Below are 12,508 nucleotides of genomic sequence, written 5' to 3'. Positions count from 1 at the left end.
CACTCTTTCATATCCTTCCATTAGTTTTGATAATATTCCACAACAAAGTTCTTGTAGGTGTTGATATTGACAACGAGTTCTATCAAGGTAGGAGAGATTAATCTTTTCTCTACAACTTTTGTCAAGCTACCAATTTTTTCAAGTTATCAAATTTCTTTCTTATTCCATAGACTCCAATTGCGAGATTAATAAAAAACAAAAACAAAAAAAACACAAGTTTGTTTACGCCAACAAGTATCAAGCCCCAACTATATTATATACGAAAGTATTAGGTATCCCAGGGGCTTAAAGGGGATCTAATTGAAAAAAGTGACCATTGTGAGAATCCTTCCAATCAATATATGAATATATAAATGTAGATTCATTATTATTTTAATTGGAAATCTTCAATTAAATAATAAAATTTAATTAAGTCTCTCCCAATCTAAACTGCATATTAGCATAATTCACTACCCTCATAGGTCTCACATTTTTTAACAGCATTGTAACATGCAAATTAATTTCCTTTTTGGTGAACAATCTCCATCTTTTAGGAAAATATGGTGCAGTGGCTCCAACCCCTACAGATCATTAGGACAAACTAAGAATAGCATAGAAGATGAAAGGTTGTACAAACCAACTTATTTTTCAAACAACTAATCCAACATCAGTACCTAAACGTTTTTATGAAGATATCATATTGAGAATGTTTGAAAAATGGTGAGAAATCTTCTGCGAGGGTGATGCGGAAAGAGTGATAAGGTTTCATTGTTTTGAATTTTTTTTTGATAAATCAGAAAAAGTTAAAAACCAATATTAATGGAGATATTGATATTTTTTACTAGATTTTGTGAAGTGACTAAATGTAGCTTTAACCATTCACATTAAGATGTTTTTACAATATAATTTCCTAAGTCTATTTAATATCTTCATTGTCATAAAAACCAACCTATATCCGTCTTAACTCCACATCTATCACTCTCAGGGGGATGAAATCTATTTATCCCTCTGAGCACTTGGTAGACCCAGAATTAAGATGGATCTAAGATGATAGAATTTCCCCTTTAAATAGTCTATGTTCACATGAATACCATTTTATTACCATGGGTTATCATAAAGCTAGAGCTTAAATTTATAAAAATTAATAAAATTAATAATTGATTTTTATTTTATTTGTTATTTTAACCGACTTAAAATGTTTAACATGCATTAAATTACAACATCCATTTTTACTCTTGATCCACCAAGCCCCAAGAGGGATCAAATATTTTTTCACTTTAGGCTAGTTTGCATATCACGATATTTGATACCTATCGGAGTTTAGTAGATCCAGAGTAAAGATGGATCTATGTTAGTTTAATTCCCCTGTTTAAATAGGCTACATTCCACGTGAATACCATGGGTCAATACCATGTGCCATATTTATTTTTATTTTTATTAGTACTAATATTAGGGTTAATAATGTTTTTTGCATGGTATTAATAATAATCTAGCCCATGGTATTTGGCCCATAGTATTTTGCCCATAGGTTTCACCTAAGTATAACGCATTTTTTGAGTGTTTGTAAATATAAGGTGACTTGTGGAGTAAATATAAAAAAATGTTTTATTTGTTTACCATAGCTTTCGTTTATTTATATTTTTATTAATTTACCATACCTCTTTTACAAATATGGTATTTGGCCCATAGGATTCACTTAAATAAAATCTCTTTTTTGAGCCTTCATAAAAAGAAAGAGGGTTATGGACTAAATATAAAAAGAGGTTTTATTTATTTACTATACGTCTAGTTTATTTATATTTTTATTTATTTACCATACCTTTTGAGTAAGTATAAAAAGAGGTTTTATTTATTTAGCATGCCTCCACTTTATTTATATTTTTATTTGTTTACACCCTTGCATGTATATAAAGTGACTTATGGAGTAAATATAGAAAATGTTTTATTTATTTACCATACCTCTTTTATAAATATGGTATTTAGCACATAGGATTCACTTAAATAGAACCTATTCTTGAAAATTAGGGCGAATAGAAGGTTGTAACTCCTAATTTCAAGGGATAAATTTATTTTTTTACCCTCTCCCTTAGTGGGCTATTTGAGGCAATTTGTAAAAATGTACTATGATACAAAATATTCGCCCACTAAAAATTTTAAACCCCTTAATTTTGCCAAAGGGCAAACATTCACCCCTAAAATTTTCCATGTTTACGATTGCTCCTTTTTCAGTATAATTTTTCTTCACAACTACATTATTCTGAAGCCTATTTAATCTGCTAGCAAAACAAAGTTTTCCAATTAAGCCAATAAAGACTTGTAAAAAAAAGAACAACAAAAATGAGAAAATGAAGACTAAAATGTAAATTAACAACAAATGAATATCAACATATGCTAATGCAAGTTTACCTTATAGATATTGACATTCACCCATGGATGATATACAAAATAGGCGAGTTTTCTCAAAATTCGCACATGTTCAAGATCATATAAATATTCAATCTAAAATAAATGGTAAGTAATGAGCTATCAATTTATATTCACTTTTGCATCGCAGAATAAGAATGATAAATTCCACCATTTGGAAATGTGCTGCGAGGACCATGAAGTTTCTCCTGCTAACAAGATATTCTTCGTTAAGTGCTTGCAGGTTGGAACATCGACATTTTTTCAAATATTTTCAACAGTTCCCAGCTATAGTGATTCTTTAGAACTCACCATTTATGATTTTCTTTGCAAAAAGCTTTAAAAGTAGTTTAACAATGTGATGAAGTTTGCATAGCAAGATAATATAGTGCATCAATATACTTGATTTTGGGCAAACATGTATGATTAATTCATAAGCACAATCTTAAGCAAACATATTCTAATGATTATATTCGATGGATGGATTAAGTAGATATGCTTTGAACAACTCTTTGTTATGATATGAAGTGAATACCAAGTAAAAATTTAGGGCTAATTACTTTCTTATTCCATATTTGCATCATTCTAATAAGTAAAAGAAATAGAACATAAATAAAAAGTAAAACTATTCCTACTTTTATCATACTATAATGAAGAAAATTAAAAGTAGGTAAAATCATATTTCTAGTAGAGCCATTCCATTAGCTTAAGTCCTGTATGAAGAAGCATATAAAAATTAGTATCAAAACTAAAATTAATATTATATTATGCAAAATAAAGACAAATTTTTGTACACCTATTTATAATAAAGATAATAAAAGAAACCTATTAATATGAAACTTCTTAATATACAATTCTTCTAAATTATATCCTAATATGTACAATTGAATGAATTAGTAACGATAGTTTGAAGAATTTGATTAGGATTTGTTTCCAAGGACTTTATAAGATCAAAAGAATTTGTATTAGCTTGTAAAAATCTAAAGTGACTACCCTTTTCCCATCAACGATTTTGAAAAATATACAAGAGGGAAGGAGTATGATTCTTTCGGGTACTACAATATCATCGTACTTTCCAAATATAAAATTAGTAGGGTTACTTTTGGATCAAAATTTATTTACATAAGTGAAAGAACCATTCTGAATGTAGATTGTTTTGTCCAAATTTTATTACAGTAAGTTTCCAATGGACAATGATCATGAATCTCATTAGAAACTTGTAGTGAATAACTCAAAATTAACATAATTAGAATGAACAATATCACATTTGTGCTTAGGAAAAGGTAATGAAGAGACAACATGAGAATATGGAAATGGGTCAATATCACTCTATGTCGGTACTAATTCAATATCATTAAAATCATGGTAATCATCAACGACTACCACTTTCTCTTGAAAATCATGAAATTGATGTGAATCTTTACAATTATTCAAAGGATAAGCAATATATTCAATACATATATCATATTTAGATTCATCTTGTATTAGGCCCACACAAATTGGTCCATTCATACAAACTTCTTCTTTACTAGAATCTAAAATAAGAGTTTTGACATCATGATCACCTAAATAATTACTAGATGTATTCAAATTTGAAAATAAATCTGCATACATGCAGTAATGTTTTCCTGAATATAAAGGATTAGATGCTTCAATAAAAATTGAATGATCTTCATCATTAAAAGATGAAACATATTTTACAATAGAATTTTAATTGTTAGGAAAATCTTGAGTAAAACAAGTTCAAATTATTTCATATCGTTTTAGAAGAAACAAAATTATTTATTTTTCCATCAATGGAATTGGATATTTCTAATTATATTGAGCCTAGTTCTTATCCATAAGCATTATAAGATGTTTCAAGGAAATTTTCAATTTTCAGATCTAGGTCTTTATAATCATTTTCTAAAGTCTGAAAATGTGTGAAACAAACTCCTAAAGTTTGCGGTGGTGATAAAATCTCAGGTTCATCAATAGGTTTCATAGAGTTAGAATGAGTAGTAATTGATGGAGGTTATTATATTTCTTGCTCATAATTATTTGTTTCGTTAGGATTATTAAGTACAAGGGCAGTAAACCATTCGGTTAAATAATTTTTTGAGGGCATATCTTCAAGGTGAAATCTAAAACAAAGTGATAAAATTCATCAACATGCATTGAAAGACTCAATTTCTAAACACAAAATTTCATAACTGTAATTTTGATGGGCTGACAAAAAATCTTCATAAGGTGGTTCCATGAATGAATGGTCTGAGACAGTAGTATTTTGAACCATTTGTGAATCTGTCCCTGGAATGTGAGAGTAAACAACCTGTAAATTTCATTGGCATTAGTATATTAAAAGAATTACATTTATTCACAAATTGACAAGGATGATCTAAAGCGGAAATTTTACTCTCACTGTCATATCACAATTTAGACAAAGATTCAAGTTGTTTTTTGGGCATGCTTCCAGTAGGTCTACATGAACTAAAAACATGATCCAAAGTATAAATATGTATAGAAGCCCCGATTAATTTAAATAATTTAAAATAAGGTTCTACACAGATTATCTGTCTGTGGCCTTCCTTTTAGCGCTAGAAATGTTGATGGAAAAAATGACCACATTAGCATTGAGAGTTCACTCGGTTAATGCCCCAATTAGGGCCTTATCCATTTGGGATGGTGATTTTGACTAGTTAAAATGGGTCTAGTTACATTCATATATTAATCATTAACATAAATAAATTAAAATTGAATTAACATAACAGAAACAACAACAAGCCTACAAATTCATACAATAGTGCAATGAAAAATGAAAACTTGTCATTAACTTCAAAATGTTTACTTTTGCATAGTCCTTTGAGTCTCCAACTCATTCAAGAAGTAGATTTACAATTGTCAAAAATCATCTCCTCTTAAAGATCAAATCTCTACCTATTCTATAGAAAAGATGTCTCTCTTTTACAATAGTTTAATTGAAAGTCTCCTCCTTCAGAATTCCTCCCTATAGTCTTTATATTTTTTACGTATCCCAGCGACACTGGCCCACAACTCTATGTGTCCTCGCTTTACAACGGTCGCTGGATTTTTCTCAACGTTTGGACTTTTCCGGTGGTCGATTCAAAGGTGGTCAATGGACGTCAGGTTGGCAACTGTGAGCAATTACTGTTGCATTCAATTCCTACCTACACACCTCGGGCCTAGTTCCTCTGCTCGTTCTTTGCCAAAACACCTTGATTTCTCGATCATTCGAGACAGTTCTACTCTGCAGTGTGGTTGCTGTGAGGGTTTGGTGAGTTTTTCGTCTGGATCCTGCTCTGTTGAGTATAGAGGTCTCTGTTTCTCCGTCGGATATCACTGTGGATGGCTGTAAGTCTCCCACACCTGGTTATGCTCTTGTCAATCTCCGGTGGATTGAAACTACTCTGGTTCTGTTGGCGCGCTCACTTGATTTTTCACCCGGTAAGTCTTTCAGTCTCGTCCTGTCATTTTTGCTATGATACGGTTGTGGAATCTGGGGTCTCGTCCAAATATCGTTCTCGGTTGTTGTTATACTGTCTCTGTTGTTATACTATTGCCTCTGCTATGGTTGTGGTCGCCTTCGCTATTATGATGGGTGTCTCTGGTCACTGTTCTATGTGTAATTTGTTGAACTTCCGTCGTCCTCGGATTTCAGGCAACACATTGGCAAGTTTCCGTGGCTCGAACCAGGTATTGACCTATTCCCTTATTCAGTTTCCACCTCTTCTTGGTGTTTGTGCTAACCAAAACTGCTCCTCCTATCTTAGCTTCGTCGATTCGGCTTGGCTCTGCTCCTCGAACCTCTGGTCCGCTTTCTCGGGTATTTATATGCAAAACCCTCTTGTTTCTATGGTTGCTTGACTTGGTTCTTTCCGCAGTGTACATTTATTAACGATGCTCTATTGTGTATGCAGGTCAATGGCTCGACCTGGGTATGTGGTTCCTCTTGGTTTCGGTCTTCCAAGGGTGGCGAACCTTTGTTGGTAGGCTCTGGCACTTCAGCTCGTCAATGCATTGATAGTTCTTTTGGTTTTCTGTAGATTTTGGTTTTGTTGTCTTTGCTTAACATGCATAGTCGTTATTCCTTGTGGAGTTGAGGCTTCGGCCTGCCTGTTTTGGTTAGTCGTTCGTTGACTGGTTATTTGGGGTCTCTATTCCCAAACCCTAGGCCAGGGTTTGTCCACTCAGGACACAGCCCTTGTTATTGTTTGTCAAGGAATGTAATGTGTGCATATAATGGTCAATAGCAATGCAATCAGGGTTTTGTTATCACTGTTGAACTTGTGAAATTATGAAGAATCGTTTAAAGGAATACCTTTGCTATAGGTTGCTCTTCCGTTCTCTGTGTGCGGTCCTATTTCTTCTCGGGTCTTTGGCTGTAACTCCTTTTCGGACTGTGGCTCAACACATCGGCCCTTCGCTCTTTGGCTATGCCTTTAAATGGTTTTACTGTAGTTTGTTCATTCGACGAGAACATAAAACAATGCGACCTTACCGTGGTCTCTCTCTATTTGTCAACACTATTCATTTTCAATTCGATAAATGAGAAGAAATTTAATCATACAACAAATAGACAATGTACACAGATGGACAATTTTTATTGAAATAGATTTGTTCCTTTATTTCTATGTTACGAAATTGCAGAACCTTGCTCTTGTCTTACATTGCTCCTTTTATACCTTGTGGTTACAGTTAATTTGAAACTGCAATTATTTGTCAGTTGAATAGAAACAATTAGTTGGGTAACTACATTTTTCGGTTGTCATTACAAGATCTGCTTTTAGACAATTTTGTCCTTTCTTTCCTAAATTAACAAATCAATTCCTAAACTGATATTTATTTCTGTTGACCTATAATAACCCTAACCGACATTTAACTTTGACATTTAATAACTAAGAGTAAAGTAACTAGAATCCTAGCTTATAACTTCATAAACTAGTAATAAAAAAAAACAATCCAGATATTCAACAACCTTCCAGCCTAGTGAGACTTCACCCGGCCATGGTGAGCTAGATGCTCCTACATCAGGCTCTCGGGGCAAAAGGAAGTCATGGCTCCGGTCCATGAGCTTCTCGACTGAAGTACCTGTCTGTTCAATTTGCTTGGAATCAAGCCATGAACTGTCTTCAATAGGATGGTTCTTCCACTTGACCAGGTACTATACATACTCCTTCCACCGAGTTCGTTTAACCACCTGAGTTTCAAGAATAATTTCAATCTCGGGAGGTTGAACGTAAGGCATCCGTCTCTTCCAAGCTTCTCCTTTCTCCTAGGTACTCTGTGTAGGTCGTGTGGTTCCATCTTCTTCCTTTTCCTCTGGGTCAACCGTGTAAGGGAACAGGTCTGCTACGTTAAAGATAGGTGAAATGCCTATTCCAGGTGGCAACTGTATCTTGTAGGAATTCGCCAAAAACTTCTGAAGGACTTTGCAAGGCCCTATCTTTTTATACTTCAATTTATTATACGTACCTTTGGGAAAGCGTTCTTTGCGTAAATGCGTGAGGACTTCGTCCCCCACGTCAAACTGTACTTCCCTTCTCTTCAAATCTGTGTGTTGTTTGTACTTTAAGCTGTTGTCCTGTAATTTCATTTTCACCTGTTCATGCAAGTCTCTCATCGCGTTAGCAAAATCTTCTCCATCTGCGCTTCGCCTTTCCTGCAATCCAAGGTCCCGCAGTTCATGCACTCCGCGAGGATGCATGCCATATAGGATCTGAAATGGACTGAAACCTGTGCTGTGGTTAGGCGAGTCGTTGTAAGCGAACTCTGCCTGTGCTAGCACTCGATCCCACATCCGCGAATTCTCCCCGACCAAGCTTCGTAACAGGTTTCCTAGACTCCTGTTTACAACTTCTGTTTGCCCGTCGGTTTGCGGGTGATATGCAGAACTGTAGCTTAGCTGTGTGTCCATTTTTTTCCATAAGGTATGCCAAAAGTGTCCTGTGAACTTCACATCCCTGTCCGAAAGGATAGATTTAGGCAATCCATGTAACCTGACAATCTCATTGAAAAACAAGTGGGCCACGTGGGTGGCATCACTGGTTTTCCTACAAGGAATAAAATGTGCCATTTTCGAGAATCTGTCCACCACTACCATTACCGAGTCGTATCCTCATTGCATCTTTGGTAGACCTAAGACGAAGTCCAAACTGACTGAGTCCCATGGTCTGCCTGGAACAAGTAACGGTGTATACAGTCCTGTGTTTTGATTGTGACCCTTTGCTAACTAGCACACTTTGCATCTGGCCACAAACCGTTGTACATCTCTCCGCATCTTTGGCCAAAAAGAAAAATGACTAAGTTGCTCGAGGGTCTTATCCATACTGAAATATCCAACCGAACCTCCACTATGCTTCTCTCGAACAATATTCTCCCTCATCGAGCAGTCAGGTATGCACAGTTGTCCTCCCTTAAACAACAACTTTTCCTATAGATTGTAGTCCAACCAAGGACTGTTATCTCTCACTAAAGGGTTTTGACATGCCTCATAGGCCTCCTTAAAATTTGTATCCGTCTGGTACAAGTCCTGTAAGTGCTCAAAACCCAGCACCTGCACAATGCTTTCCTGCAGAAGTAGAGCTTTCCTACTTAGTGCATCCGCTACCTTGTTTTCTTGCCCGCTAATATGTTTCAATACGAAGTTGAAACTCTGCAAATACTCCACCCATTTGGCGTGCATGTGGTTGAGCTTGTGCTGCTGCATTACATACTGTAGTGCAGAATTATCTGAAAACATCACAAATTAATTTCCCAATAGATAATGCCTCCAGTGTTTTAATGCTTGTATAAAAGCATAAAACTCCTTATCATATGATGAGTATTTCTGTCTACTCTCGTTCAGCTTCTCGCTGAAGAATTCTATAGGCTTATCCTCTTGACTGAGTACAACTCCAATTGATGTCCCACTGGCATCGTAGCGAACCTGAAATAACTTCTTGAAATCGGGTAATCTCAGGATCGACCTCTCAGTAATCTTCTTTTTCAACTGGAAACTTCTCTCTGCTGCCTCTGTCCATCGAAAAGTTTGGATGGCCTTTTTTATGGTATCTAGCATTGGCGCACAAATTTCGCTGAAATTCTTTATGAATTTCCTGTAAAAACTTGCTAATCCATGAAAGCTACGTACCTCAAACAAATTTTTCGGAGATGGCCAATTCACTATCGTTGCCACCTTCTCCGAATCCATCTTCAGTTCATTCTCTACTATTACAAACCCCAAATAAATCAATTCCTTTTGCAGAAAAGTACATTTCTTCAAGTTTATTAGCAGTTTATTCTGTTGTAATTTCTCCAGCACCTTACGCACATGTTGAAGGTGTTCTTCCCTTGTCCTGCTGAAAATCAGGATGTCGTCCAGGTATACAATTACAAATTTTTCGATATACTCCTTCAGCATCTCATTCATTAACCTCATGAACGTACTGGGTGCATTGCTCAGCCCAAATGGCATGACTAGCCATTCGTACAACCCCTCATTCGTCTTAAAGGTTGTCTTCCATTCGTCCCCCTCTCGTATCTGAATCTGATGGTACCCGCTTTTCAAGTCTATCTCAGAGCAATAAGCTGCCCCGCTTAGACAATTCATCATATCATCCATTCACGGTAGTGGAAACTTGTACCGGATGGTGATTTTATTGATGGCCCTTGAGTCGATGCACATCCGCCATTCTCCTCCCTTCTTGGGAGCGAGGACCGTTGGAACAGCACAAGGGCTCAAGCTCTCCCTTATCAATCCCTTTTCCAACAGCTCTTGCACCTGCTTCCTAATTTCTTCATTGTCCTTGGGGCTCATTCAGTACGCCGCTTTGTTCAGCAAACTGGCTCTGGGTATGAAGTCAATGTGATGACTTATGCTCCTTTTGGGGGGTAACTTGTCTGGCAAGTCATCTACAACTATGTCTGTAAACTCCTCCAACATTTGCTGGATCTCTATAGGTAAATCTGATACCTCCGTATGCAACAAGACTATCCTTGCTTTCTTTACAACCGCATAACCTATCTCACTGTCCTCAACCTGTTTTAAAAACTGTTTTCCGCTGACCAATAATGTTCTTGGTTCACTAGTCTCTGCTATCCCTTCTTCTCTGATGGGTACAAGCGTATGCTTGATTCCATCCTTCACAAATTTGTAACAGTTCATCAATCCATCGTGTACCACCTTCCTATCATACTGCCAAGGCCTACCCAACAGTATGTGACATACATCCATTGGCATGATGTCACAAACAACTTTGTCCTTATATCTACCTATCTGAAACTCGACCTCGCTCTGTTCATCCACCAGCAACTGATGGCCTTTTTGCAGCCATGAAACTCTGTAAGGATTGGGATGCTTCGAGCGTTTCAACTCCAATTTTTCCACCATCTCTGTGGACACTAAATTATCAGTACTACCGCTGTCAATAATTAACTTACAACACTTACCTCGCGACTTACAAATCATCCTGAACAAAGCCTTCCGATGCGTCTGTTCGGTGACCTCCTTAACTAGTTTTAACAACACCTTGTGCAGCACCAAAGCTTCTCCCGTCTCTGGAGCATTCTCTTCTTCTTGAGGAGGCGCTGCTGCTTCCTCTAGTTGCACCACATACGCACCCCGTTGTCCATCTGGATCTGCTTCTGGACATTCAAATGAGCTGTACCCCCATTTATGACAGTTATAACACTGATAACCAGCCCCTCTACCTCGGCCATTTCCCCTGCCTCGCTAGGATGACCTATTGCCTCTCGCGCTGTCACCTCTATCTGCTGATCCAAAAGCTTTAGAACTGTTGGCTTCCTCATTACCGTTAGCAGTTTGGCCCCTACCATAGGACTGGCATTTCCCTCTGCTGGCTCCTCGTCCTCTCTGGGCATTCTACCTTCTGGTAATTTTCTCCTCAACCTTTATCGCACTCTGATACGCTTCCTCAGTGTTGTTCGGAGATAAAATACTAATTTCATCCAAATTATCTAACCAAAGCCCATTAACATACCTGGCTGTTCTTTCTATTGTATCCTCTGCAAATACCAACCCGCAAATTCACTCAATAGAACTCCTCCGTGTACTCCTTTACCGTCAATCCTTTCTGTCTCAGATTCTGCACCTGCCTGTGCAATGCAATTTGATAGTCCCTCGGCAGAAATCTGCCCTTTAACTTGGCCACCATTCTTGACCAGGTTTTAATCGGCGTCTTGTTCAACCTCTTCCTCTCGTTCTGGACACTATCCCACCATAGGGCTACGTGTCCCTTCAGTTTCGTCGCAGCGAATTTGACTCTGTGGCCTTCGCTGACTTCCTCGCACTCAAAGTACTTATCCATCTCACTAATCCAATCCAATAAAACTTCGATAGACAGGTTTTCGTCATACGTCGGGAGTTCTGGTTTGGGTTTACTGCTTGCTACTAAAACAGATCCCAGTAATCTCACCTCTGCGGACTCACCTTCTAGTCCATCTGCTGCTACTTCAACTTCCTCTTCACTAGCATCGCCCATTTCTGGATCTCTTCGTCTAGCTGCCTCTACTGCCTCCAAACGGGCAGCAAGAATTCTGATCTCTTCTCTCAATCCTTCCTCTGCCAATCTTCGAGCACCTTTGCCACGACCTCGCCTTCCTCTCTCCATTCTTCCTACTAACATAAACAATGCTCTGATACCACTCTGACGTAGCCCAGCCACACTAGCCCACAACTCTACGTGTCCTCGCTTTACAACCGTCGCCGGATTTTTCTCAATGTTTGGAATTTTTCGGTGGTCACATGCAAAGGTGGTCAATGGACGTCGGGTTGGCAACTATGAGCAATTACTGCACATTCAATTCCTAGTTACACGCCTCGAGCCTGGTTCCTCCACTCGTTCTTTGCCAAAACACCTCAGTTTCTCGGTCATTCGAGACAGTTCTACTCTACGGTGTGGTTGTCGTGAGGGTTTGGTGAGTTTTCCATCTGGCTCTTGCTCTGTTGAGTATGGAGATCTTTGTTTCTCCGTCGCATATCATTGTGGATGGCTGTAAGTCTCCCACACCTGGTTATGCTCTTGTCAGTCTCCGGTGGATTGACACTACTTTGGTTCTGTTGGCGCGCTCGCTTGACTTTTCACCCGGTAAGTCTTTCAGCCTTGTCCTGTCATTTTTGCTATGATAC

The 12,508-nt window shown here is 37.6% G+C and overlaps 1 protein-coding gene across 1 annotated transcript; it reads right to left on the bottom strand.

Annotated features, from left to right (window-relative positions):
• Positions 1 to 10,177: 10,177 nt before the first annotated feature.
• On the bottom strand, positions 10,178 to 10,750 carry LOC149251343 (uncharacterized). Its single transcript, XM_089453856.1, has one exon. The coding sequence runs from the start codon at positions 10,748 to 10,750 to the stop codon at positions 10,178 to 10,180; it is 573 nt and encodes a 190-aa protein (XP_089309982.1).
• Between the last annotated feature and the right edge of the window lie 1,758 nt (positions 10,751 to 12,508).

The sequence above is a fragment of the Pinus tabuliformis genome, chromosome 7 (assembly GCF_031772625.1).
Source record: "Pinus tabuliformis cultivar Carrire ecotype Pingquan chromosome 7, CPIR1, whole genome shotgun sequence".
In the NCBI taxonomy this organism is placed as follows: domain Eukaryota; kingdom Viridiplantae; phylum Streptophyta; class Pinopsida; order Pinales; family Pinaceae; genus Pinus; species Pinus tabuliformis.
This window is presented reverse-complemented; position numbering and strand designations above follow the sequence as displayed.